Source organism: Hemicordylus capensis, chromosome 1, assembly GCF_027244095.1.
Source record: "Hemicordylus capensis ecotype Gifberg chromosome 1, rHemCap1.1.pri, whole genome shotgun sequence".
Classification (NCBI taxonomy): Eukaryota; Metazoa; Chordata; class Lepidosauria; order Squamata; family Cordylidae; genus Hemicordylus; species Hemicordylus capensis.
In genome coordinates, this window is record NC_069657.1 from 73,211,360 (window position 1) to 73,238,836 (window position 27,477).

The 27,477-nt window shown below is 42.4% G+C and overlaps 1 protein-coding gene across 1 annotated transcript in view; it reads right to left on the reverse strand.

Moving 5' to 3' along the window:
• Nucleotides 1-27,477, reverse strand: part of SPTBN5 (spectrin beta, non-erythrocytic 5) — a 198,457-nt gene that overhangs the window by 157,667 nt on the left and 13,313 nt on the right. Inside the window, exons 7-13 of the mRNA XM_053313122.1 lie at nt 25,121-25,349; nt 19,092-19,726; nt 17,468-17,606; nt 16,097-16,332; nt 11,166-11,319; nt 9,816-10,016; nt 1,092-1,298 (exon numbers count right to left, since the gene is read on the reverse strand). Coding sequence (XP_053169097.1) covers nt 1,092-1,298; nt 9,816-10,016; nt 11,166-11,319; nt 16,097-16,332; nt 17,468-17,606; nt 19,092-19,726; nt 25,121-25,349 — 1,801 coding nt within the window. The remainder of the gene's footprint in view (nt 1-1,091; nt 1,299-9,815; nt 10,017-11,165; nt 11,320-16,096; nt 16,333-17,467; nt 17,607-19,091; nt 19,727-25,120; nt 25,350-27,477) is intronic.

Below are 27,477 nucleotides of genomic sequence, written 5' to 3' on the forward strand. Positions count from 1 at the left end.
AGGAACCTAACTCTCCAATCCTCATAGGGTTAAGGTCTCTTTATTTGTGGTTTTATTATCCGTGGAAATAGGCAGGGAGGGAACTCTCGTGAATAAAGAGGGCTTCCTGTAGTTATGAATACATAAGAAAAGGGTTGCATGTATGATTCATTTATAAATGTCACTCATTTTTTCCAAAAGCAAAGTAAGAACAACACTTGAGAGTGTTACAAAACTGGTCTCACATTCTTGGAACGAAAGTATTGTTCTGTTGCTTAAAGAGTAATTCCAGTGGTTATAGGAATAATATTTTGAAACATAGATATTTGGAAGAAGCATGTGCTGATACAAACCATGGTAATCTTCAGCTATTTTCAGACTGAATAGTTTGAAGGTTGCTGAAGTTCAAATGAGATTGTATAAGAATTGGACCTCTTTTTTTCTCACTGCAACCATAATAATGTATGATAAAATCATTTAAAAATAGCAGGAATTATCAGTGTTTAATTGTATCTAACAATGAATTTGGATGTATCAGCTCCCCCGACAAAGCTGGATATACAAGCTTCTCCTCTCTCATAGTGTTGATTAGCGAAGACATTTTCCTACACTTGCAGGTTGACTGGAGAGAAGGGATCCTTAATAATGTTTGAAAAGACTTTCTTTCTCGATTCAGCCTATCCCATCATGGGTAAGGACTTCAGGTCTGTTTATATGGGAGCACCTCTCTTTTTACAAATTAAGGACTAGGTGTTATAGGATAATAACAAACAACAAATTAGCATCTGACAATTGTAGGGTGTTGATTAAATATGTAGGCATGAGGATTGAAGACACAAATGTAAGACTGCCGTATAGCTCGAATGAAAGATGGAAGAAAAAAAAGTGATTTTTGGGGGGGTGTGGATATTACCAGAGAGAGATCACATGCACTGAAGGTGAAAAAGAGAAGATAATTTGGTTCAATCAAGGCATGGTATGAGGACTAGGGATATAACAGTGTATGAATCAGGTTTTATTTGGCTGTATCAGCAAGTGATAGCAAATATATCTGGATCAGACTCATAACTAAAGCTATAAGGAGGGGAAAAGATCAGATAGAAGTTAAATACCACAGATGCAGCCTTCTGTGTCACGGAATGAGCTTGCTCTTCTAAGCGACTTATTTCTGAAGAATACGCTGCAATTTCTCTCTCCAGACAGAAATGGCGATGCAACAAAGCTTCTGCACTGGATTCATCCTTCCCATAATCTGTGCTGGCTAGGAGGGTTTGCTGTTCTCGTAGCCAGGAGTCCACCTCATCAATATCAGCGAAGTACTGAAGGGGGAAAATCGTACACAGAGAAACAGTATTATCCTTTCTCCTTGTGAGGAACTGACAATCTATTAAGAAAGTAACCAATCAAAAGGAAGACAATATTTTCCCCAAAACCACAGAGAGGAAAGGTTGGTCATATTTAAGCATTACTGTTACCATTGCTGACCCCATGCATGATCTACAAGAATCGAAGGTGTTAATATACTCAGGAGCATATCTAGGGGTAGGGCAGGCAGGGCACATGCCCCGGGCACCACTTGAAGGGGGGCGCAATTTTGAGAAATTAATTTTTTTTAAATGGCTGCCAAAAACAAAATGGCCACTGTGCATGCTCAAATGGCCTCTGTGAGGCTCTAGGTCATGCCAGGCTTTGCAGAGGCCATTCGAGCATGCGCGGTGGCCATTTTGTTTTCAGTGGCCTTTTTTTTTTTAAAAAAAAAAGATTATTTTTAAAAACGGCCACTCCACATGCTCAAATGGTCCCTGCGAGGCCCTAGAGGCCAGCGGGGTGAGGGGGAATCTTTGCAACCCCCCCAGCCTTTAGGAAGCCCCCCAAAGGGGCTACGGGTAAAAATAATAATAATAAAAATATAATATAAGACACTGTACACATATTCAGATTGGCACTATGTACAGAGAATCAGGGCTTGTGAATACTGAGCTGACGCTTAAGAGCTAGGATTGTATTCATTTGCTCTTACTTTGCTTCTTGTGATAAGTGAGTTAAATGTGATGTCTTGCTAATATGGCTATTAATGGTGAGTTTGTCTTTGAATCAGTGTGAAACCCTTAATATTAAGGCCCACTGGGAGTTTCTTGCTCTCTTTCTCTCATTTTAACTGTCTTTCTGAAAGACTAGAATATATTCCAAGCAGTGACACAGTTTACTCTGCATATCCTTTAATTATTTACAGAGTATCTGTGAAAAGTCAAATTCTCCATTGATTTTTAAAACTTATGTAATGGTGATGCTACAATGCATAGTAGAGAATTAGACAGGCACTTCTGTTTAGTTTTCCAAGTACATCTCCGCATAGTATTTGGGTATTTCATGAGCCCCAGCATACTGAAATTTGTAATTTTCCAGCATTTTTTTGTCTGGCTAAGTCCACTGCTAAATAGTTTTTGAAATATTAAAAGATTAATGAGCTTGACTTGTATTTTTCAGCTGATATTATGGTAAAGTTATCTGAAAGATGGGTGTCAAATGCTTGGACAGGGGGCGCAATTTCAGTGTTTGCCCTAGGCGCTATTTTCCCTAGATATGCCTCTGAATATACTTTTGTTTAGTCTTGTTTGGAGACTGATGCTTTCTAAATTTCTACCAGTACTGGGTATTTGTTATGTCCAAAAAAAGGTCACAAATTGTTTCAAAAATTTACATCTAGTATTCCTGATATGGGGAAGCTAGGAAGTATAAATGACAATTGCCAGAATGAATTGTCCCTCAGAAAAATTGGAAAAACTGCACCTGTTGACATGAAGGGGCCAAGAGCACTTTCCTTATGAGGCAAGGCTACAGTACCTGGGGCTTTTTAGTTTGGGAAAGAGGCAACTACGTGGAGACATAATAGAGGTAGAGAGAGTGGACAGAGGGAAATTTTTATCCCTCTCTCACAACACTAGAACCAGGGGTCACCCCATGAAACTGATTGTCAGGAAATTTAGGACTAAGAAAAGGAAGTGATTCTGTCAATGCTCCGGTGCAAATATGAAATAATAAAATCACTGGAGTAGTATTCATTCATTCATTCATTCATTCATTCATTCATTCAATTTTTATACCGCGCTTCCAAAATAGCTCAGGGTGGTTTACAATTAAAACAGAAACCATAAAAACCAATAACAATTAAAACAGAAATATAAATATAAACACCAATTAACAATTAAAATATCTTGAAAAACAATTAAACAATCAGAACAACTAAAACCCGGAAAACCAGGTTACAGCATTAAAACAATTAAAACTAATTAAAAACCCTGGAAAGCCAGGCCAAACAGATAGGTTTTAAGGGTTCTCTTGAAAGTTAATAAAGAATTAAGATTGCAGATTTCTTCTGGGAGTACATTCCACAGCCCAGGAGCAGCTACAGAGAAGGCCTGCCTCTGAGTTGCCACCAAATGAACCAGTGGTAACTGGAGACAGACCTCCTCAGATGACTTTAACGTGAGGTGGGGATCATGTAGAAGACGGCGCTCTCTAAGATAACTCGGACCCAAGCTGTTCAGGGCTTTAAAGGTAACAACCAGCACTTTGTATATGGTCTCTCCGGGTTGCCCCAGCAATCTGGCTGCCGCATTCTGAACTAACTGAAGTTTCCTGACTACGTACAAAGGCAGCCCCACGTAGAGCGCATTGCAATAGTCAAGCCGGGAGGTTACCAGCTGACGCACCACTGTTTTGAGGTCATCCTCTTCAAGGAATGGGTGCAGCTGTCGAAGCTGATAGAAAGCACTCCTGGCCATGGCTTCCACCTGAGATACCAGGGTGAGGCCTGGGTCCAGGAGTACTCCCAAGCTGCACACCTGCCCCTTCTGGGGGAGTGTAACCCCATCCCGCACAGGAAGATCTAACACACCCCTCAGAGTCTGAGCCCAGTAGACACAATTGCTCCTATGTGTCCTCTCCAACATGCTTCAAAATTAGCCCTGTGGTATTTGGAAGAACTACGGGAGCTGAAGCAGTGAGGTAAATGACCAGAGCACAAGTGGAGGAAGACTTGGTGTGAATCCGACAGATCACAACTCAGAGAAGATCTATGCTCTGGCAGTGCGGGCAGCTAAGAAGCCATTCTTTTCTGCCTGCATTGCTTCTACATATTCACATCCAGTTCAGTTGCTTAGGGTTGTGAGGGGCCTAGTATGTACCCCCTGCTCCTTGAATTTGAACTTAGAACCATCAGTCACTTGCTGCAATGTCTTCAATAACTTTTTTGTCAATAAAATCCCTTGTATTCGGGCTGAACTGGATTCCATAGTTACTGTAGAGTCTAATGTGGAAGTGTCCAGCAACTCCTCTTATAGGATTAGATTGGAACAATTTCAGTTTGCTGAAGATGTGGACAAATTTCTTTGGATGGTGCATCCTACAACCTGTTCTTTTGACCCTTGCCCAACTTGGCTTATTTCATCTGGTAATTGTATCACCAGTGGGTCTGGTAAATATTATAAATACTTCTCTAAGGGAGTGCAGGATGCCTCCTGGTCTTAAGGAGGCTATTATTAGACCTTATTTGGAGAAACCTGCATCGGATCCCTCAGAGTTAGCTAATTGCAGAACCCTTTCCAATCTTCCATGGTTGGACAAAGTGATTGAGTGGGTGGTGGCCTCTCAGTTTTCAAGGCTGAGCGGGCTATGGGGTTGAGACTGCCTTTGTCAGCCTGATGGATTATCTCCAATTGGCTATTGACAGAGGGAGTGTGACTCTGCTGGTCCTTTTGGGTATCTTGGCAGTTTTCAATACCATCGACCATGGTATCCTTCTAGATTGCCTGTGGGAGGTGGGATTGGGTGGCACTGTGGTTCCATTCCTACCTCTCTGGTAGATTCCAGATGGTGTTACTTGGAGACTGCTGCTTTGCAAAGTGAGAACTAAAGTATGGAGTTCCACAAGGCTCCATACTGTCTCCAATGCTCTTTATTAACATCTACATGAAACCGCTGTGAGAGATCAACAGGAGGTCTGGTGCAATACTTTATCAATATGCGGATGACACCCAGATCTATTTTTCCATACCAACTTCATCAGGAAATGGCATAACTTCCCTAAATGCCTGCCTGATGGAGGTAATGGGCTGGATGAGGGATAACAAAACTGAAGTTGAATCCAAATAAGATGGAGGTACTGATTGTGGGGAGACAGGACCTGAGGGATGGTTTAGATCTGCCTGTTCTGTATAGGGTTACACCCCCCCCCCCGAAATATCAGGTACATAACTTGGGAGTGCTCCTGGATCCAAAGCCCTCTCAACCTGAGGAAGTGGCCAGGAGCTTTTTTTTTTTTAAAAAAAAATCAGCTTTGGCTGATACACCAGCTACTATATGCCCATTTCTGGAGGTAAATGGCCTTAAAACAGAGGTACATATGCTGCTAACCTCCAGGCTCAACTATTGCAATGCATTCTACATGGGGAAGCCTTTGTATGTAGACCAGAAACTACAATTGGTACAGAATGCAGCAGCCAAACTGGTCTCCATGACAACCCAAAGAGATAATGCAACACCGATTTTAAAAAAATTGCACTGGCTGCCGACATATTTCCAAGCGCAATATAAAGTGCTATAAAGCCCTCAAAGGCTTGGGTCTAGGTACTTAAGAGAGTGCCTTCTTTGTCATGAACCCAGTCACCTATTAAGATCATCTGGAGAGGTCCGGTTACAGTTGCCAGTGGCTCATTTGGTGGCAACCCAGGACTGGACCTTCTCTGTGGCTGCCCCGGGGCTTTGAAATATGCTCCCTGTTGAAATAAGAGCCTCTCCTTCTCTGTTTGTTTTTAGGAAGACCTTCAAGACACACCTGTTTTCTCAGGCTTTTAACTGAAATTAATTTTAAACTGTATAATTGTTTTTATCCCATGAAATTGTTTTAACTTATTATGTGAAATTGTTTTAATTGTTTTTAATCTGTTTTATATTTGTTGTGTTTTAAATTGTTTGTGTGCACTACCTAGAGATACACATATAAGGTGTCCCGGTATATAAATATGATAGATAAATAAACAGCTTTTTCACAGAGTGCATAATTAATCTATGGAATTCTTTGCCACGGGTTGTGGTTATGGCCACTAGCTTGAATGGATTTAAAAGAGGTTTAGACAAATTCATGGAGGACATGGAGGACAGGTCTATTAAATGTCTAGTAGTCTGAGACATGGGCTGAGACATAGCCCATAGTCTGAGCTATGGGCCACCTCCATCCTCAGAAGCAAAAAGCAGGGGAGCAACAGCAGGAGAGAGGGCATGCCCTCACGCCTGTGGGCTGCTCTAAAGCATCTGCTGCGTTACTGTGGGAAACAGGATGCTGGACTAGACAGGCCTTGGGCCCGATCCAGCAGGGCTGTTCTTTTGTTCAGTTTATGACATGGTAAACAGACAAATTTATTATTTATTATACTTAGTAGTCATGCCCTCCCTCAAGACTGCATTTCTGTTGCAGGGAAATCTCATTCTAAAGCACGCAAAGTGATATATTTTGTATCTGAGAAAGCATGACACATCTATCAAAGACTATGTTAACTGCTAATGTTATGGAGAGGCTGGGATCCATATCAAACAAAATCCATATTGTCTAGCTGAATCGAATGTGTGTACTTAAATTTGGGGACCAGGGATAGACTGAGACTTTGTTGGGCAGCGGGGTAATTGGTACACCAACATAACTCCCTAACTGAGCTGACGGACTTGGTCTCCAGTTTGGTGCTGGAGTCTCCCAGGCCTATGGTGGTGTGGGACTTCAATATTCACTTCAAGACCAACTGGTCCGGGGCAGTTCAGGAGCTTATAGAAGCCATGACAACTATAGGCCTATCCCAAGTGGTCTCGGGACCAACACATGATGCTGGACACATGCCTGATCTGGTCTTACTCTGATAAGGGTGGTGTTCCATGGGTGGGGACTACTGTGATTTCCCCATTGTCATGGATGGGCCACTTTCTGGTTAAGGTTGGACTCACAATCATGTCCCATCTTTGCAGGGGTGAGGGACCTAATAGGATGGTCCACCCGAGAAGGTTATTGGATCCAACAGGATTCCAAGAAGCCTTGGAAGGATTTAGTGTTGGCTTTGCCGGTGATTCTGTTGATGCCCTGGTGGAGAACTGGAACAGCAAACTCACAAGAGCAGTAGACATGATCGCTCCTAAGTGGCCTTTTTGACTGGCTTCTAAATTGGCCCTTTGGTATTGGCCCTCCTGCTTGGAGCGGTGCGGCCTACCACCTGTTCCCCTGACCCCTGTCCAACATGGCTTATACTGTCTGGCAGGGGAATTATTGTAGAACCTGGTAGATATTATAAATGCTTTTCTGAGGGAGGGTAGGATGCCTCCTTGCCTTAAGGAGGCAAACATTAGACCTCTTCTGAAGAAGCCTGCATTGGATCCCTCAGAATTAAACAACTATAGTCCTGTTTCCAGCCTTCCATGGCTGGGCAAGGTAATTGAGAGGGTGGTGGCCTCCCAGTTCCAGGCAGTCTTGGAGGAAATTGATCATCTAGACCAATTTCAAACTGAAATTGGGGCAGGCTGTGGGATGGAGACTGCCTTGGCTGGCCTGATGGATGATCTCTAATAGGAAATTGACATACAGAGTGTGACTCTGTTGGTCCTTTTGGATCGCTCTGTCACTTTTGATACTTCTGCATCAATACATAGTATCCTTCTGGAGTGTCTGAGGGGATTGGGAGTGGGAGGCAGTGGTTTCCACTCCTACCTCTCAGGGAGATTCCAGATGATTCAGATTCTGGGAGTGCTTCTGGATACAAACCTCTCCCTGGTGTCTCAGGTTGAGGCAGTGGCCAGAGGTGCTTTCTATCTGCTTTGGCCAATATTCCAGCTGCATCCATTTCTTGAGATAAACAACCTCAGAACAGTGGAACATATGATGGTAAACTTTAGATTCGACAATGTGCTCTGTAGGGCCTTTGTACATAGTCTGGAAACTGCAGCACAGTTGGTACAGAATGCAGCAGACAGGAGCTTTTTCAGACAGCAGGCATTACCATGGGTATACTGCAAGGCTTTACTGTAAGTTCAGGGCATAACAGATACTCAGACGCATCAGGCTAGGTTCCAATATGGAAAGAAAAGCCCAAATCATGTTTGAAGTGCTCTCTGAAATATCACACACACTTCAGGGTAAATCTGGCCGATATGTGAGCACACACCTACCCACCCAAAGTAAAGTCACAGTAAAGCGGCCATCTGAAAAAGCTCAAGATTAGTCTCTGGATCATCTCGGAGAGACCATATTACTCCTATATAAAAAGATCTACACTGGCTTCCAATAAGTTTCCGGCCAAAATAAAAGATGCAGGTTATAACCTAAAAAGCCCTAAACAGCTTAGGCCCAGGGTATTTAAGAGAACAGCTTCTTCGCCACATGCCCCACCACCCATTAAGATCATCTGGAAAGTTAGTCTGTGGGTGCACCAGCTTGTCTGGTGGCTCTGCGGGGATGGGCCTTCTCTGTTGCTGCACCGAATCTCTGGAATGTGCTCCCTGCTGAAATAAGAGCCTCTCCATCTCTTTTTAAAAAAGTCTTTAAATACACATTTATTTATCCAAACATTTTAACTAGACATGTGGTCTTAAATTGTACTAAGGTTTTAATTTCTGTTTTAATATTTTATGTTGCTGTAAACCATCCAGAGAAGGAAGCCTGGGGTAATGTACACATTAATATAACATATAAAGGTAAAGTGTGCCTTTGAGTCAGTGTTGACTCCTGGCGACCACAGAGCCCTGTGGTTTTTCTTTGGTGGGGTTTACCATTGCCATCCCCTGTGCAGTATGAGATGATGCCTTTCAACGTCTTCCTATATCGCTGCTGTCCAATATAGGTGTTTCCCATAGTCTGGGAAACATACTTCCCATAGTCTGGGAAACATACCAGCAGGGATTTGAACCGGCAACCTCTGGCTTGCTACTCAAGTCATTCCCCCGTTGCGGCATTAGGTGGCTAATATACATAGCACATAAAATATAAATGTGATTGATGTATGGCAGGGGTAGCCAACCTGAGGCTGTCCAGCTGTTGTTGGACTACAACTCCTAACATCTCTAGCCCAAATAAATTGGTGGTTGAGGATGATGGGAGTTCTAGTCCAGCAATTGCTGGGCAACTTCAGGTTGGCCACCTCTGATGTATGAAATGTGGCTACAGATGTGTCATAGACAGTGTTGATAGTTTTGCGTCAGAATTAGCAATGAACACCAGGCAAATTGCATTTTCCCCACCTGTTCCCATTCTTCTACTACTCTACCATTACTAGCAACCTATCCTAGTTACTCAGTTACTATACTTTGGGGAACAAGTACCAACAACTGCCTGAGGAATACAGAGAGATGAAATAGGGTAGACCAAACCACAAGGGGTGAGGCAACTACCTGTGGTGCCAAAATGCCAAAGGTTCCTGCCTCAGATATGTAACTATCTGAGATAAGGAGCTGCAACCTACTATTTAGCTTATAGAGGCACTTTAGCAGCCTGTGGACAGTGTGATATCACTTGCATTCCAGAGGACACAACTGAGAGCCTTCTGATTTCCATTGGCCATGTGGTGGCGGGGAGGCTAGGCACATTTGTAAAGGACAGGAAGTAAACATGTGACAAACATAAGGTAAAAATAAGAAAATAGTATCTTATAACTGTATGTGCTATTTCTTATGCTGATTAGGATATAGGATGTAAGGCAGGGAAGCAGCAACTTTCGGGTCACCTAGGAGAGCCTTAGGGCAGCCTTGGGATGGAGATAGACCAAATCTTTCCCCTTGCCAAATATAATTGCAAACCAAAGTACCTGTTTGATGAGAGCAGCTGCCTCTAAGTGCATTTTACGCTTGACCACTTCATCTTGAAGCTGCTGCCACAATTTCTGGAGATGGTCCGTCTGCTTCTGGAGTTCCTTTTGGATTGAAGGGTTTTTCTGACTTAGCTCCCAGCCCCTACGCACGATCTTAGAACAAATTGCTTGGTGGGATTCACATTCAGCTTGTAAAGCCTGCCAGAGAGAATTAATGAATGCCAGGTAGACAGACAGTTACAGGATACTAACAGGAAACCAACACTAACACGGAATTTTCCTTTTCTCATCCTCCTCATTATTTCACTATTGATTGCTATGGGGAACATTTCCTTTCACCATTCTGTTAGCACCAGTCATGAGTCTTCTCTGATGAAATCCGATGTGATAAAATAGCATTAGACCATCTACCAACATTCAACAAGCCACCAAAAATGACAGATAATTCATTATTAAGCAACTATCATACATACACAATAAGCACTATATGTGTATTTTCATTAAAAGCCTTCAGGTATCATACAAGAAAGAAGAAAGGTATCATTCAAAAGCTTATGGCATATAGGTAATTCTTATATGCTTTAATTAAGCAAACTTAAAGTTCAATTTATTTATTTTATTGTGAAAACCTTTTTTTTTAAGTTTACACATTTCAAATAACAGAATAGAAGGGCGGGGGGGGGAAGAAACTTCCATATTTCAAACATTCAAACAAATTAAATAGTATTCTCAACAAGCCCCATCCATCCAATATAGCGCCCTTCATCACTAAGCTGGCAAACAACATTTTAGAGTAAGAAAGTAGAGAAGTCCAGATTAGCATTTAACTGCCAGCACAAGATTGCTCAAATCTGATCTATTCCTTCACTACCAGTTCTGTAATTTTGCACATGTTGTGTCTCTTTGTAGAAACACTAAAGGCCTTTTGGACACATACTATAGTTGGGGTTGCCAGCCCTGCAGGATCAGTCTGGACTCTCAAGGAATTGGCATAAATATCCAGGAAAGACAGAAAAGCAATCCTGAGATTTTGATGGAATTATGGGAAATATTGGAAAAAATACTGGGGAAAGAGACATCATAATTAGTAGGTATATTTTTGTGTGTGTGTACATATATATATATATATATATATATATATATATATATATATATATATATAATTGTGAAGGCTTCCCAATGATATAAGGGTAGGGTTTTCTTTGGAAAGGCTAGAAGCAGCTTGAATGGTCAAGAAGAATTGACATCTTCATAGTAACGAGTATAAATATTTTTAAATAAATAAATATATGAAAAACACCACCAATATGCATATATAATACAATAAATAAAAAATAAAGTACGAACTTTGTGGCTCTGGAGAGAGGCAACAATGTGACTGAGATCACGCCCAAAGACTGCTGTTTTCATCAACTTCCACTTGTCAGATAGCCACAACTCTTCTTCTTTGCATTCATGGAAAAACTCAAAAAGCTTCAGAGCCCCTTCTAGCTGGGATTGTCTAATTCAGAGTAAAAGATGGTGCATTTCAGTCAAGTGCTAGGATTGCCCCCCCCCCAAATTCTCATATAGTATGGTTCCATACTGTATCAAAACAAAGATTTGTCCTTGTTTCAAAGCAAATGTTATTCATAGAATTTTTTTCAAGGAGGAAGTGGTGAATAAATTTCTAGGGATGTGCTCTGAACCGATTTGAAAGATGGCCGGTTCTGCTGGTTTGATGGCGGGGGGGGGGTGTGCTGCTTCAAGAATGGGGGAGAGTGCACTTACCCCTCCCTCCGCTCTTCCCTCGCCAGCACTCCTTTTTTCTCAAGTTCATTGGGGCAGCAGCGTACCTCCCTGCCGCCCTGTTACCCCCATTTACCCTGTTTACCAGATACAACCAGAAGTATCCGACACACCTGTGCACGGATACTCCTGAGGGCATCAGGAGTGAAATGCCATCAATATGCAGATGACACTCAGCTCTACTATTCACTGACATCAAATCCAGATGGGCTAGATGTGGGCTAGCCACATCCAGACAACATTAAATCCAGACAAGACTGAGGTGCTGCTAATCAGTAGAAAATCCAGTCCGAAAAGGGTAATTCAACCAGTTCTGGATGGGGTTGTACTCCCCTTGAAAGAGCAAGTGTGCAGCTTGGGGGTATTGTTGGATCTGGCTCTGTTTTTGAATGGCTCTGCCTTTGCTCATATAGAGGGGGTGGCCAGGGGTGCCTTTGCAGAGCTTCAACTAGTGTACCAGCTGCGTCCCTTTCTCAAGAAGGCAGGTATAGCCATGGTTATCCATGCCTTAGTCATGTAACGGCTGGATTACTGCAATACACTTTACGTAGGGCTGCCCTTGAAGGAATTTGGAAACTTCAGTTGATGCAGAATGCAGCTGCCAGGGTTCTCTCTGGAACTGCTTGCTTGGAGCATATTGAAAGAGCTGCACAGGTTGCCAATTTGTTTCTGGATCCAATTCAAGGTGCTGGTAATTACCTTTAAAGCTTTAGCAGTTTGGGCCCTGGATACCTGAAGGACTACTTGCTCCCAGAGGCGTATATAGGGGAAATAGCACCTAGGGCAAGCAATGAAATTGTGCCCCCTGTCCAAACATCTGACACCCATCTTTCAGATAACTTTACCAAAATATCAGCTCAAAAATACAAGTCAAGCTCATTAATCTTTTAATATTTCAAAAACTATTTAGCAGTGGATGTAGCCAGACCAAAAAATGCTGGAAAACAACAAATTTCAGTATGCTGGGGCTCATTAAATACCCAAATACTATGTGGAAGTGAACTTGGAAAACTAAACAGAAGTGCCTGTCTAATTCTCTACTATGCATTGTAGCACAGCTATTACATAAGTTTTAAAAATAAATGGAGAATTTGGCTTTTCCCAGATACTCTGAAAATCATTAAAGGATATGCAGAGTAAACTGTGTCACTGCTTGGAATATATTCTAGTCTTTCAGAAAGACAGTTAAAATCAGAGAAAGAGAGCAAGAAACTCAGTAGTGGCCTTAATACTAAGGATTTCACACTGATCAAAGACAAACTCACCATTAATAGCCATATTATTAAGGCATCACATTTAACTCACTTATCACAAGAAGCAAAGAGCAAATGAATACAATCCTAGCTCATAAGCTTCAGCTCAGTATTCACAAGCCCTGATCCCCTGTACATAGTGCCAAACTGAATATGTGTACAGTGACTTATATTATATTATATTATATTATATTATATTATATTATATTATATTATAATTATTAAAACTTTTATACCACCCTTCCAAAAGGCTCAGGGTGGTTTACATTAAAACACCATTAAAATCAGTTAATAATTAAAACAAAAATTAAAGCATAAAACAATGATTAATAATTAAAAACATCATTATATTATATTATATTATATTATATTATATTAAAACTTTTTTTAACCTGCAGCCCCTTCAGGGGGCTTCCTAAAGGCAGTGGGGGGGGTGTCTGCAAAGGTTCCCCCTCTCCTCACTGGCAATTCACTGCTGCAGCCCACCGCGGGCTGATTTTTGGGCCTGTTTAGGCCTGCAAAGATAGGTGTGGTGACCATTTTGGAGGCTGTCACGCATGCTCAAATGGCCTCTGTGAGGCCTGGCAAAGCCTAAACCCTCACAGGGACCATTTGAGCATGTGCGGTGGCCATTTTTAAAAATAATATTTTTTTTAAATGGCCACCAAAAATAAAATGGCCACGCATGCTCAAATGGCCTCTGCGAGGCCTGGCATGGCCTAGGGCCTGACAGAGGCCATTTGAGCATGCGTGGTGACCATTTTGTTTTCGGTCGCCTTAAAAAAAAATAAAATAAAAAATGGTGCCCCCCCCTCAAATGGCGCCCAGGGCATGTGCCCTGCCTGCCCCAGAATAGGTACGCCCCTGCCTGCTCCCAAGGGTTTCTGCTTGCCCAACAAGGTAGGGGCCTTTGCTCTGTGTGCCAACATTGAGAGAGACTAAATTGTCATGTGTGGGGGATAGGGCCTTCTCTGTTGTTACCCCCAAGGCTCTGGAATGCTCTCCCAGTGAGTGTCTGCTCTTTGACAACTGTGGCTGCTTGTTAAACTTGTTTAAAAAAAACAACTAAAGACCTTTTTATTTGTTCAGGATTTTACCCCTTAGGGGCTGCCAGGTCTCTCAGCTCTCCTGCTTCTGTTTGTCTTTTTAAACAGTTGTTGGGTGGTTTTTGTTGTTGTTGTTTTGTGTTTTATGATTTTTACTGTTTAACTGATTTTAGGGTTTTAAATGTTATTTTTATGGAGTTTTATTGTATTTTAACTTTTGTAAATCACCTTGGGATGCCATATGAAAGGTGGTATAAATTGAATAAAATACATAAATAAATTATGTGAAGACAATTTTGATGTAAAGCACCTAGAAGAACAGGCCCTGCTGGGAGTGAGCCAGCATGGCTTCCGCAAAAGTAAATCTTGCCTCACCAACCTTTTGGACTTCTTTGAGAGTGTCAACGAGTATGTGGATCAAGGTGATCCAGTTGACACGGTCTACCTGGACTTCCAAAAAGCTTTTGACAAAGTTCCTCATCAAAGACTCCTGAGGAAACTTAGCTGTCATGGGATAAAGGGACAAGTACATGTGTGGATTGCTAACTGGTTGAAAGACAGGAAACAGAGGGTAGGTATAAATGGAGAGTTTTCACAATGGAGGGAAGTAAGAAGTGGGGTCCCCCAGGGATCTGTACTGGGACCGGTGCTTTTTAATTTATTTATAAATGATCTAGAAGCAGGGGTAAGCAGCGATGTGGCCAAATTTGCAGATGATACCAAACTCTTCCGGGTAGTGAAATCCAAAACGGATTGTGAGCAGCTCCAAAAGGATCTCTCCAAACTGGGGGAGTGGGCGACAAAATGGCAAATGCGGTTCAATGTTAGCAAGTGTAAAGTGATGCACATTGGGACGAAAAACCCTAACTTCAAGTATATGCTGATGGGATCCGAGCTGTCAGTGACGGACCAGGAGAGGGATCTTGGGGTTGTGGTTGACAGCTCGTTGAAAGTGTCGACTCAATGTGCAGCAGCTGTGAAAAAGGCAAATTCCATGCTAGGGATCATTAGAAAGGGGATTGAAAATAAAATGGCTAACATTATAATGCCCTTATACAAAACTATGGTGCGACCACACTTGGAGTACTGCGTACAATTCTGGTAACCACATCTTAAAAAGGACATTGTTGAACTGGAGAAGGTACAGAAGAGGGCAACCAAGATGATCAGGGGCCTAGAGCACCTTTCTTATGAGGCAAGACTACAACACCTGGGGCTTTTTAGTTTAGAAAAAAGACGACTGCGGGGAGACATGATAGAGGTCTATAAAATCATGCATGGCGTGGAGAAAGTGGAGAGAGAGAGATTCTTTTCCCTCTCACACAACACTAGAACCAGGGGTCACTCCATGAAATTGATTGCCAGGAGGTCTAGGACCAACAAACGGAAGTACTTTTTCACACAATGGGTGATCCACTTGTGGATCTCTCTGCCACAGGATGTGGTGACAGCCAACAACCTGGATGGCTTTAAGAGGGGTTTGGATGACTTCATGGAGGAGAGGTCTATCAATGGCTACTAGTCAGAGGGCTGTGGGCCACCTCCAGCCTCAAAGGCAGGGTGCCTCTGAGTACCAGTTGCAGGGGAGTAATGGCAGGAGAGGGCACGCCCTCAACTCCTGTTTGTGGCTTCCAGCAGCATCTGGTGGGCCACTGTGTGAAACAGGATGCTGGACTAGATGGGCCTTGGGCCTGATCCAGCAGGGCTATTCTTATGTTCTTATGTTCTTATGTGTGAACAAGCCTACTGACGATATGGATTAGCTCCTCGTCTAATCCCAAAAACCACTAACTTGTTTCATAAAGGGATGCTCCAAATCACTGATTTGTATATTTTAAAAAACAAAATTAGTGCTTTAAAACAAAAGTAATGGAATAACTTAGAATAATTTTAACTTGACCAGACTAAGGGATAATCAAGGACTTGTTATCACATTTCCACTTATCAGATTTCCAAGATTTCTACTGTCAGGCAGAAAGATCATGTCTGTCAGGTAGTGTGACTAGACTATATCCATGATAGCTAAACTGTGACACTTGTTTTACATACTCTTACAAGCTAGAGTTCTAATTATTTTGTGAAATATATGTGAATTACCACTTTGAAGTTCTACAATAAGGGCCTTTTACTCCTGCAAAAGCATTCATCAGTCTACTCAGAATAAACAGACTCATACTCATAAGAAATTTACCGTGTTTTGCAGAGATCCCCAAGGTTCTGATTCATCTGATGGAGCACCCGAACTTTGGCTTGAAGCACATCTGATTTGACTGATTTACCTTTGATAATTGCTTCTGCTCTTTCAGTTATATGCCAGATCTGCTGCTCCCCAATGGAAGAAATCTGGGAGGCAGCCAATTTGTGCTTCTGCAATAAATCTACTGCTTCCAAGAGCTGTTTACCACAATCCTGGGAACTCACTAGAACCTGAAAACAGAATGAGAGACAAAGAATGTGTATTCATCTTCAGCCACTTGTTGAATTTACCGAGTGGTAGCTTAGTATGGTTTCTGTTTAACTATGTTCTAAACCAGTCGTCTTGTACAACATGCGGAGAATTTTACCATCAATTCCCATTTGGTCAGAAATCTGAGGAAGCAGAGGAGTGGTAACACTATCCTTGCCACCTGGCAGGATGTAACCAATATCCAGTTCACTAAGTAGTTAACAAGTACTAATGTTAAGGTGACACATCAGAAATCAGCACTGATGTTCACCCAGTGTTGGCTAGGAATCAATAATCTGAATCTAAAGCCCACTGAAGTCAACAGAAGGATGCAAATAGTATGCTAGAAAGCACATGGCAGATAGAGATAAGATGATAAGCACAGAGCTTAATGTATACAAGGAAGGGTGCCTGGATTCAAGACTGCCAGAAGTCATGCCCTTTGGTCTGAATCCTTTCACTTGATCCCAGGCATGTGGGACTAAATGGGTTATGACAAGGAAAGGCAAAGATGCTCACTTCTATAACTGGAAATAGAACCCATGACTAAGTCCTAGAGAGCCTAGGGTCATATTAAACTTGGGGGGGGGGAGAATTGCATACAGAACTGAGTGCATCGACTGACATCCAGATATACTCTGCACCAAGGTGGTAAACCCGCTCAAGGTTTACCACCATGTGAGCGGGGAGGGGAAGTTCCCTCTGCAGTCACCTCCTACAATTGTCTCCCTGAGCGTCCCTCAGTTCTCAGGGTCATAGTTTCAGGAGGCACAGGCAACTTCAGAAAGAGGGAAGATGTGTTTAAAATCACCGCTCCCCTCTCACCCCAATCCCCACTGGCATTTCAGCACTGGGTTAGTCTGGATGCCAGCCAATGGCCTTTCAGAAATAGAATTCTGTTTGCATAACAACTTTCTGTCTCTACATTGCTGGCTTTCATAGGAGGACATGGGCCTTTTTACTGAAACCTGCTGTATGAATTTTCTATTATCCCAACTTTTTCAAAGCTCCAGATACAATGTAATTTGTTCTCTCTCATCACAGCATAGCAATTGCACTCCTTAGTTGTCACTAAAATGGGTCCATGTATATTAACATGTGACATGTATAAAAGACCTGCAGTTCTTTAAGTTCCTCCATGATGGTATCAATGTCCCTCAGAAGGACAAGCACTTCCTGCATCACTCCCAGAGAGTGCTTTTGTCTTTGGAGCTGGCTCAAAAGATCTTGCCATTGCTGCGCAATGTCCTTTTGCCTGGTGGTGAAAGGAACAAAAAAGAAAAAGGTTATTCATCACAAGACTGAGGCCACTACTACATGTTATAAGAACATGAAGCTGCCACCAAAAATGGCAGTCCCTTGTTGAGTTACCTCAGTAGCTGCCTTATACTACGTCAGACCACTGGTTCATCTAGTACTGTCTACACTGGCAGTGGTTCTCCTGGGTTTCAGATGGGTATTTCTCATCCCAGTCTGGACTGGAGATGCCAAGGATTGAACCTGGGACCTTCTGAATGCAAAGCAGATGCTTTCCCACTGAGCTACAATCCTCCCCAAATCCCTCATCATAACGGCTAGACCAACTTACCCATGTCCTGATGTCATTATGATGTAGATTCTATGCTGTCTCTCAACATTATTGGCTGCCACTAGTGAAGATAGGGAACCTCATGCTATAATAACTTCAGCACAAGCCTGGGGTAAGTTGAACTAGACATTACAGAGGGGGATGTGCTAACATCCAGTGCTAACCCTGTATTCTTTGCAATGTACAGTTCAGACTTTTGATTAGGAGCACATGCTAGCTCGCAAAGTGACACAATCCGGTTGAGCATGAATAAAATATAGTGATTATTAAAGTCCTACAAAAACATAATGTATAGTTAACATTTATCAGCTCTAAATACAGGTAATCTGATCTGATAAAGATATTTTATTTATTTTGAAGATTTATATACCACCTTTCAATCATGTTTTTATTTATTTAAGAAATTTCTAAGCTGCTGTTCTGGCAATTCTCTCAGGGTGACTTACAGAAATTAAAAATACAATAAAAATAAATATAAAACAGCAAAAAAGCAAAACAGAACAGCAGTGTACTAAAATATCACAGTCAATGGCGTTGGGGGTGGGGTGTCCATCCAAAGGCCTGGGCAAATAAAAATATCTTTGCCTGGTAACAAAAAGACATCATTGTTGGCATCCCTTGGAAGGCAATGATGTATTTTTGTTACCAGGCAAAGATATTTTTATTTGCCTCCTATGGTTATTGTCACCCTCCATCTGTCACCCTCCAAGCCACAGATGGAGGGTTATAAAATAGGGCCTCCGATGATTATAGTAGCTGGGCAGCCTCAGGTGATAGTCCTTCAGATCGCCAAGGCAGTTTACAATAGATAAGAATGCAAAAATCTAGTTATCTGTTCTTATATTCTCATTTGAAAATATACCATTTTATAAATCAGAAACGTTTAAACAAACAGATCACACTTTATTCCAAATGCACTTATGTGCAACAGTTGAGCCTTATGGTGAAATACCATCTGCCACTGTTAATCTCTATCATCACTAGTCAGAAACATACTGTTTCTGAACATTGGAGTTGCATTAGTTCACGGCTAGTCAAGACCAACAGATATATCCCCTCATATTCATCTAATGCTGCCTTAAAGCAATTTCTGCTTTTTTAGAAAAATGAAAAAGCGATTTTTAATGTTTATGTTACTTCTCATGAACTCACTTCTTCATGATTTGGACCTTATTATGATAGTTCTCATGCTTGATTTCTGCTGCCATCTTAGCCAGCGCTTTGAAGCGCTGGTCTCTGGGAAGCATGTCTGCCTCGATGGTTTCCAGTGTCCTCATGGCAGCTTCAAGCTGCCCCACGCTATCAGGTTGCCAAACATCCTGTTTCTTCACAGTTTCCCTCATGTCCTCCAAGTATGCCACACGAACAGCTGCTTTCTTCAGGAATCTCTGGACCAGTTGCTCTACTCTCTCCATTCTCAGCAGCTCCTGCTGAATTGCTTTTCCTCGGTTGTGCTCTGCTGTTTCCAAAATGCCCCATTCCTTTTCCAAATCTCTCAGTGTCCTTCCCTCAGGTGGCAGATAAGGGCGCTGGTTGTTGGCTTGCTGTTTGGTTCTGATGTGAAAGAAATTGGCTTCAATTATCCCCTTCTCCTGATATTTGGGAGGTTTCTCCACAGTGCGGAAGATCTTAAAGTTGCCCATGAGAAGGCGCATCTCCTCTAGAGTGTTAGGAAAGAAGTGATCATCCAGTTCTGCCACTTTGAGCCTAATCCATTTCAAGAGTTCAGAGACCATTTGTTCATACTGGCACTTCAAGTCATCTGTCTCCTTCAGGAAGAACACAATCTGCAGAAAGGCAAAATAAACAAAAATGAATGAAACTATCATTGACTTCAGTAAAACTAGGCTGGCATCCAACATGTTTGTGGGTCAAATGATACGCTACATGGGAGATCCATGGATGCATCTCCCAATATACATTTTTCTTATAAAAGCAGCCATGAAGGCCTTCAATTTGTATTTGCCAATGGTGTATGGGGGAGGGCCAACTATTTATCCAGATGCCACAGCCTCGATCCAAATAGCTCTCTCAAGAGCTGCTGTTAATCATGAAGGGTGAAGCAAACAGACTTGCAGAGTGGCAATCAGGTTGCAATGCAATTGAGTCGCCCATAGAACAAATAACATATTGTTTCTTTAAGACAGCAGGTAGTACCCCCCCCCCTTCACTTCAGCAAGAGCTCTGACTGCATAGTCCTGTTTAGTGGATAAAAATAACCATTTTACCACAGATTTTATCATACATCTGCACTGGATACATGACAAGGTTCTTCTTACCACTTGGCAGAATGATACCCAACACCTGGTTTACCAAGTAGCTTCAAGCACCTGATAAATGATCATTTTCAGTCACCCATTGTCCTAGCAGAATATGGATTAAAATAAACCCAAATTGACTTCAATGCAATCTTACATTCAGTTGTTGTCTTGGTCATGATGTGAACTTTTGGTGAGTAAGACAGATTATTATATGCCGTCTGGAAATCTAGATGCTCAGAGAGCCACCCAGTGATCACTTTACCATACTACAAATTCAGTTTGGATACATATCAAACTAAATTCTACCTCCTTAAATTGGCATTGTGTGAATCAACCCTTTATTTTGAATCTAAAACAGCATGGATTAAATACCAAGTAACTAGTGATATCCAAACGACAGTAAATCTCTTGGTTTTAAGACTTATACAAGAGAGTGAGAATAATGCTCATTAGTCACATGCAGCTGGCTTATTCTGAGTCAGACATGGCTCCATCTAGTACAATATTGTCTACTCTACACTGACTGGCAGCAGCCCCTCAGTTTCAGACTGAAGTCTTTTTCAGCCCTACCTGGAGATGCCAGGGACTGAACCTGGTCCTTTATGCATCCAAAGCAGGTGATCTATCATTGAGTTTTGGCACCATCCCTAGTACTAGAGGATTATCATCACTACTAGAGAAGCTGGCAACATCTGGGCATGTAAGATGCAAGGCTCTCACATCGTGTTTTGCCTAAAGCACCCAATTGCCTTCCGCTGTTCAAATGCTGAGCATTTTGTTTTTGTATTTTAGCCTTGTCTGAACAAAGATTTGCAAACAATCCAACTTGCATGCGCTTTTCTGCTGATGATAAATAGTCACCAGTCCAGAACTTCACTGAAGCCCCTGAACTCATTCAAGTTAAGCCAGAACCTTCATGTGATTCCAAGTGGATGCTTCCCATCACTAATATTGGTATCATCAAAAATAAAATGGGAAGAGGTAGATACCTCTGCAATTTGGTCCTTTCTAGAATCAGGTTTGGTGCTACTGGAGCAGGGCCGGCAGCAGGGATTGGCATCAACATGCAGCTGCCAAGGCTCACTGCTGTCCCTCTTGAGACACCTGGCCCTACCGTGCTTTGCTGTTGCTACCTTTTTACCTGTTCTCTCTATGCATGCAAGCAATGACAAGGCTGAGGAAGAGGAGGGACAGCTCCCACTCAACTCTCCCTTTGGACAGTGAGGAAGACTGGGCCTAGAGGGAGAGGGAGAGGGCAAGTGAATGGGCAGCAATGACAGTGCTGAGGAGGAGATGGGTCCACTCAGGGTGTGAAGCCCACAGAAGGCATCTTGCCCAAAGACCCCCAAAACTTAAGCTAACAGTAAGCAAGGATGCACTATGCAAACCATAACTGATCCTGTTAGTCAGTTTGAATTCTCAGCAATAAGCATGGGGGACTGAACAATCCCTGAGTGGACTGTGAATTTCAAACAGGCTGATTCATCTCCAGACACAAACCTTTCTACAGAAGCATCCTTGGAGAGAAACAAATTGCTAGCGGTGGGGAGAAGATACTTGTCTCCAACTTTATTTCCCATCCATTTGTTATTTTTCCTTTCTATCTTTTAATCTTCACTTTGAAAAAGAAAGAAAAAAGCTGAAATGCCCATGGACACCAGTCCAGGCTGCAGAAAACGTATCCGTGTGGAATAACAGGTAATGCAGAGCAACATTCTGTGCCTTTCCAGCTGCTCTTAGTGGTGCCTCAGCTCCCAACTGTTTCCCCACTGAGAGGCAGACAGATAAGTTAATAAGGAAGGTGCTGAAATCAAATAAATACCTATGAGCTGCATGTGCTAATCTCCTTGTATCTGTTTTGGAGTACACACCTAACAAAGAAAACATGGCCCACAGCAGGAAAAAGAGTGAAACAGGAGCACCAACCTTCAGTGCAGGAAAAGCAGTCTGAGGCATCAGGACTCCCTTCTGGATGTTTTGCCATCGCACCCAGTTCTCGCTGAAGGATCCCAACAAATGCATGGTCACTGGCACGGGTGGGGGAAGGGAGATTTACCTCTCTGCATGGATTCCCTTTGCATTCCCAGTCACCCACTTAGCTTAGTGCTTTGGCTGCCTTGACACAAGGGAAGCTTCTCTGATGCAATCCTATTAGAGGACTCAGAGCTGCCTATCGAGGGTGACTGAGGTCATGAACAGATTATCATGTCTCCCCGTGTCTGTTTGTGTCTCCAAAGAAGGAGGAGGGAAACATATAGGGAAAAGGACAGCAGATTTAGGGAAAAGACGACTGGGGGGAATGGGTAATTATAGTGGGAAGAAATACGATTAAAGAGGGAAGCAAACAGCAGAAAATCAGAAATTAAATTGTAAAGAAATATGGTACAGACTTTGCACTCTGCCTGATATATTTGGTATTCTTACAACTGCACCAAATGGCTAGCTTTACAAAAGCATTGTAGTTCAACAACTTCATCTTATGTATTCGTCAAGCATTGCCTCACAATACTGGGAGAAGATCCCAGACAGGACTTAGAGAGTGCCTTCTTCGGTATGATCCCCATCGCTCGTTGAGGTCATATGGAGAGGTCCGTCTCCAGTTACCACTGGTACGTCTGGTGGCGACTTGGAACTAGGCCTTTTCTGTAGCTGCTCCTGGTTTATGGAATGCACTCCTGGCAGATATCCGCCATTTAGGCTCGCTGTTGGCTTTTAAGACAGCCCTAAAAACTTATTTGTTTGGCCTGGCCTTCCAAGGCTTGTAAAATATTGGTGTTTTAAAAGCATTTTAATTGGTTTTAAATGGTTTTAATTGTTTTTGAATTGTTTTTATATTGTTTTTAGCACTGTGTTTCGAATTGTGTGTTTTTATGTCTTTTAAAAGTTGTTGTACACTGCCCAGAGCCTCTGGATGGGGCGGTTTATAAATGTGATAGAGATAGATAGATAGATAGATAGATAGATAGATAGATAGATAGATAGATAGATAGTACTCATTTGGTTCTGCAGCTGCTTCTTGGTGATCTTTCCTCATAGAGAACTCTGAGTTGTCCTGACACTTTACACATCATTCTTCAGCAGAGGCGTATCTAGGGAAAATAGCGCCTAGGGCAAGCACTGAAATTGTGCCCCCTGTCCAAACATCTGACGCCCATCTTTCAGATAACTTTACCATAATATCAGCTTTAAAAATGCAAGTCAAGCTCATTAATCTTTTAATATTTCAAAAACTATTTAGCAGTGGACATAGCCAGACCAAAAGATGCTGGACAGGGAATGCTGATTCTCTGTATATTGTATAGTGCCAAACTGAATATGTGTGCAGTGACTTATATTATATTAAATTAAAAAAATATTTTTAACTGTAGCCCCCTCGGGGGGCTTCCTAAAGGCCGTGGGTGGTCTGCAAAGGTTCCCCCTCCCCCCTCTGGCCTCTAGGGCCTCGCAGGCACCATTTGAGCATGTGCGGTGGCCATTTTAAAAAATAATTATTTTTCAAAAAAATGGCTGCTGAAAACAAAATGGCCACCGTGCATGCTCAAATGGCCTCTGTGAGGCCTGGCATGGCCTAGGGCCTCACAGAGGCCATTTGAGCATGCACGGTGGCCATTTTGTTTTCAGTGGCCATTTTTAAAAAATTAATTATTTTTTAAAATGGCGCCCCCCTTCAAGTGGCACCCAGGGCACGTGCCCTGCCTGCCCTACCCTAGATACGCCCCTACCCTAGATACCCTAGATACAGCCCCTGTTCTTCAGGTCTACTGGTTCCAGCTCCTGGGAATAGGGCTGTAGCTCAATGGAAGAGCATCTGCTTTGCATGCAGAAAGAAGGCCCCAGCTTCACTCCTTGGCATATCCAGGTATGGCTCAGAAAGGCTGCTGCCTAAAACTTTGGAGAGCCACTGCCAATCAGTGTAGACAATACTAAGCTAGATGGACCAGTGGTCTGACTTGCTATAAGGTAGCCTCCTGTGCTTCTGTATTCCACTGAAGACAAGTAAGCTAACATAATCCTGTGCTTAGCATTGCTGCAACTAAAGCTCTCTTCCTTAAAACACACACACACACACACACACAACCCAAGCCCCACACTGGCACTGATATGCTGAGAAGCCTCATGCTGCCATGCTCTCCACACTTATGGCATTTGTCTGAAGAAGCAAAATGTGTTGGCGGTTGCTTCCTGCTTATAGTTGCCATCACACTTATGGCATTTGGCAGCCATAAGCATGAAGCAACTGTCATCACACTTATGGCATTTGCCTTTTCAAACAAATGCCCTGTGTGGAGAGCACAGGGAGGGTGATGCTTCTTGGTGTGTCAGTGCCAGGGCAGGACTTCTGGGTGCACTCTCAGGACACTGTACATTACAGCATCCCCCTCCCACTTTTTTTGCATGTCTGAAGAGGGCTGAAGTCTTCTGGTAGTCTTCTCCAAAGCTTCTGTCCCTCTTATCAGGCAATGGCATATAATGCCACTAGACCTCCGCTAAGCTAAACATGGTTCCTTTAGCACTGAGTAGGAACTGCACAATTCTTTTAGCCAAGACTGCAGAATTGGCCTATTGCCTTAGACTTGTTTGGTGACTCTATGACCCCCTTGAAATTAAACATTTGTGAGAAGCAGCAAAAGAAAGAAAGAAAGAGAGAAAGAAAGAAAGAGAGATTATGGGATTGTGGTGTCAACTCAATCCTAACAAATCCTTATCTTGCTAAGTAATTGTATTGGCCATCATAAAGTTCCTCTTTAGGCAGGAATATAAAGGTTAGTACTTTTTTTCTGATAAAAACTCCTGGAAGTCACATAACATTGATCACATATATATGTAGAATGGAAGGAATTCTACATCTTGTTTCACCTGTGGAGGTAATTTAACTAACAAACACCAGAGACAGAAAGTACTAAGAAGAAGTGTACTGACTTTAGCTAGCCTTTTCTGCACAGTCTGGCCCTGCTTCAGCCTGGAAAAGTAGTGATAGTAGCATGACACGTAGGTCATGATAGATCTCTCATCTGGAAATGGCACCGCCACATCCTCTGCATCCAGCAGTTTGCCGATTCCCAGCTGCTTCTCTGCCACAGTGAAAGCGTTATTGAGATTATCGATGGGCTTGTCATGCCTCAAGGAGCTGTACTGGATTAGATCAGGTCTGGAGAAACAAAAGAGGGTGGGAAAAGCTAAGGAAGGCTGTCTTTCAAAAACGCAACAAAATCGACACCAAGCCATTCAAACATCAACTTTCTCCTACCTTCCCCATAAGCTACATACGTTAAACTTCCCCCATATGTGAAAGGACATTTCAGTACTGACACCATTATAAGAGGCAAGGAAAGTAAGGAGCAAGTCACAGCATATTGGGTTTGGACCTAGAAGACTTAAGGTTCAATCCCTTACTTAGCCACGTGGCTCCATGGATGGTTTTGGGCAAGCCACTGGATAAGGAAGATACACATCTTCCTCATTCATTTCAAAGCAGAAAACCAGGCCATATGTCAGTTCATTCATTCAGTATGTACCACCTCTTGGCCCTTGAAGCTCTGATCATTTCCATTCTTGTGTGAATCACATCTGTCTATAGAAATGAAAGAAGAGATCCCTCTGTATGAAAGAGGTCCAGGGGGATATCATTGCCATAAGCATATTTGTTATTAAGTATTTCCATTGGCTGGCCATTTTCAGCTGGAGTCCAGTAAGTCATCCACTCTTGAAGTGACAGCATCAAACTTTTAAAGATACCATGGGAAAGTTTTGTATTTGGGCATATCTACATAAGTTCAAAGTATATTAAGAGCCACTGTTGCCACCACCACTAGCAAAACCAACTGTATTTCTATGAGTGTTCACAAAAATGTAGATAAATGGGTGTCAAGTTGGTTTAATCAACTGTATCAAATCCCAATAAGCTTCAAGCATCTATGCTGTCCATTAGAGGATATTAGGAACATGCCATGCCATATCAGTAACACAATCTGTGTGGCGGTTCGAATGATATGTCTACTGACCCCTTTGCATCACATGGAAGAGGAATGTAAGTGCATTTCTCTGCCCCATGTGACGTGCATCCTGTCATTGCATTATTACATAGCGAACATCATCATCATCATCATCATTATTATTTTTACATTTATATCCCGCTCTTCCTCCAAGGAGCCCAGAGCGGTGTACTACATACTTAAGTTTCTCTTTCACAACTACCCTGTGAAATAGGTTAGGCTGAGAAAGAAGTGACTGGCCCAGAGTCACCCAGCTAGTATCATGGCTGAATGGGGATTTGAACTTGGGTCTCCCTGGTCCTAGTCCAGCACTCTAACCACTACACCACGCTGGCTCTCATTCAGAACATTCAGAAGAACAGCTGCCACAATGCAATTATTTGGTGGCAGGACAGCACAAGGAGTAGTGGGAAGACATGCGCCTGTGCTACTCCTCCACAAGATGTGGCGGGCTACACTTATCATCTGAACTGGTCCTGGGTGTCCTTTGTGTGGACAGGGATTTTCAGAACACTGCCACAAAACTACAGTTCTCAGAGTTCCTTGCAGAAAGCCAAGACCTTGCATTTTCTTTTAAGTTTGTAGCACAAATGTGCCCTAATCAACTGTGCAAGCAGATGCTTTAATACATTCAAAACTTATTTAATGGATTTTTGTAGAAGCCAGAGGAAAGGGTTGTGGCACGCAAAGACAAGACAGTGGAGTAGAATCAGAAATATTAATGGTTCACTGAAATAGTTTTTATTTACAGAGAGGCAAGTGTAGTAGACTGCTTTCAAAGATCCTGCAGCTGGTTGTTTCTTACCCCTGCCTCTCCTCCAGGACTGGACTAAAAACTAACTAAAGCACCATTGAAAATCTGGCCTGGATCAAGGAATGGGTTAACCAAAACATCACATTCCTGAAGCTTAGGAAGGAACAGTAAAGGATATCTTGGAAAGATGCTGTCCTGCTTCTCTGTACAGAACTATTGAATACACATGCACAGCTTCCCTTCAGTGGTTTGACATGGAATAACACTATTCCATAAACTGTTTTATTCAAACTGATCTGATTTTAGATTAACACACTTTCTTTATGCAGCAATAGTAGAATTTGCTTGGCAAGCTATGAATTTAGATTGCTTGTTCTTATAAGAAACAACATCATCAAACTTTTAAGTATCACCATCAGATCCTTGCAATGGTAGAAAAAACACCTCCAGCTAAAGGAACATGCTTACACAGTGTTTTAACGGTAAGTGTTTTATATTTCCAAAACACCCTCTGTTTGTGTGAAGCAAGC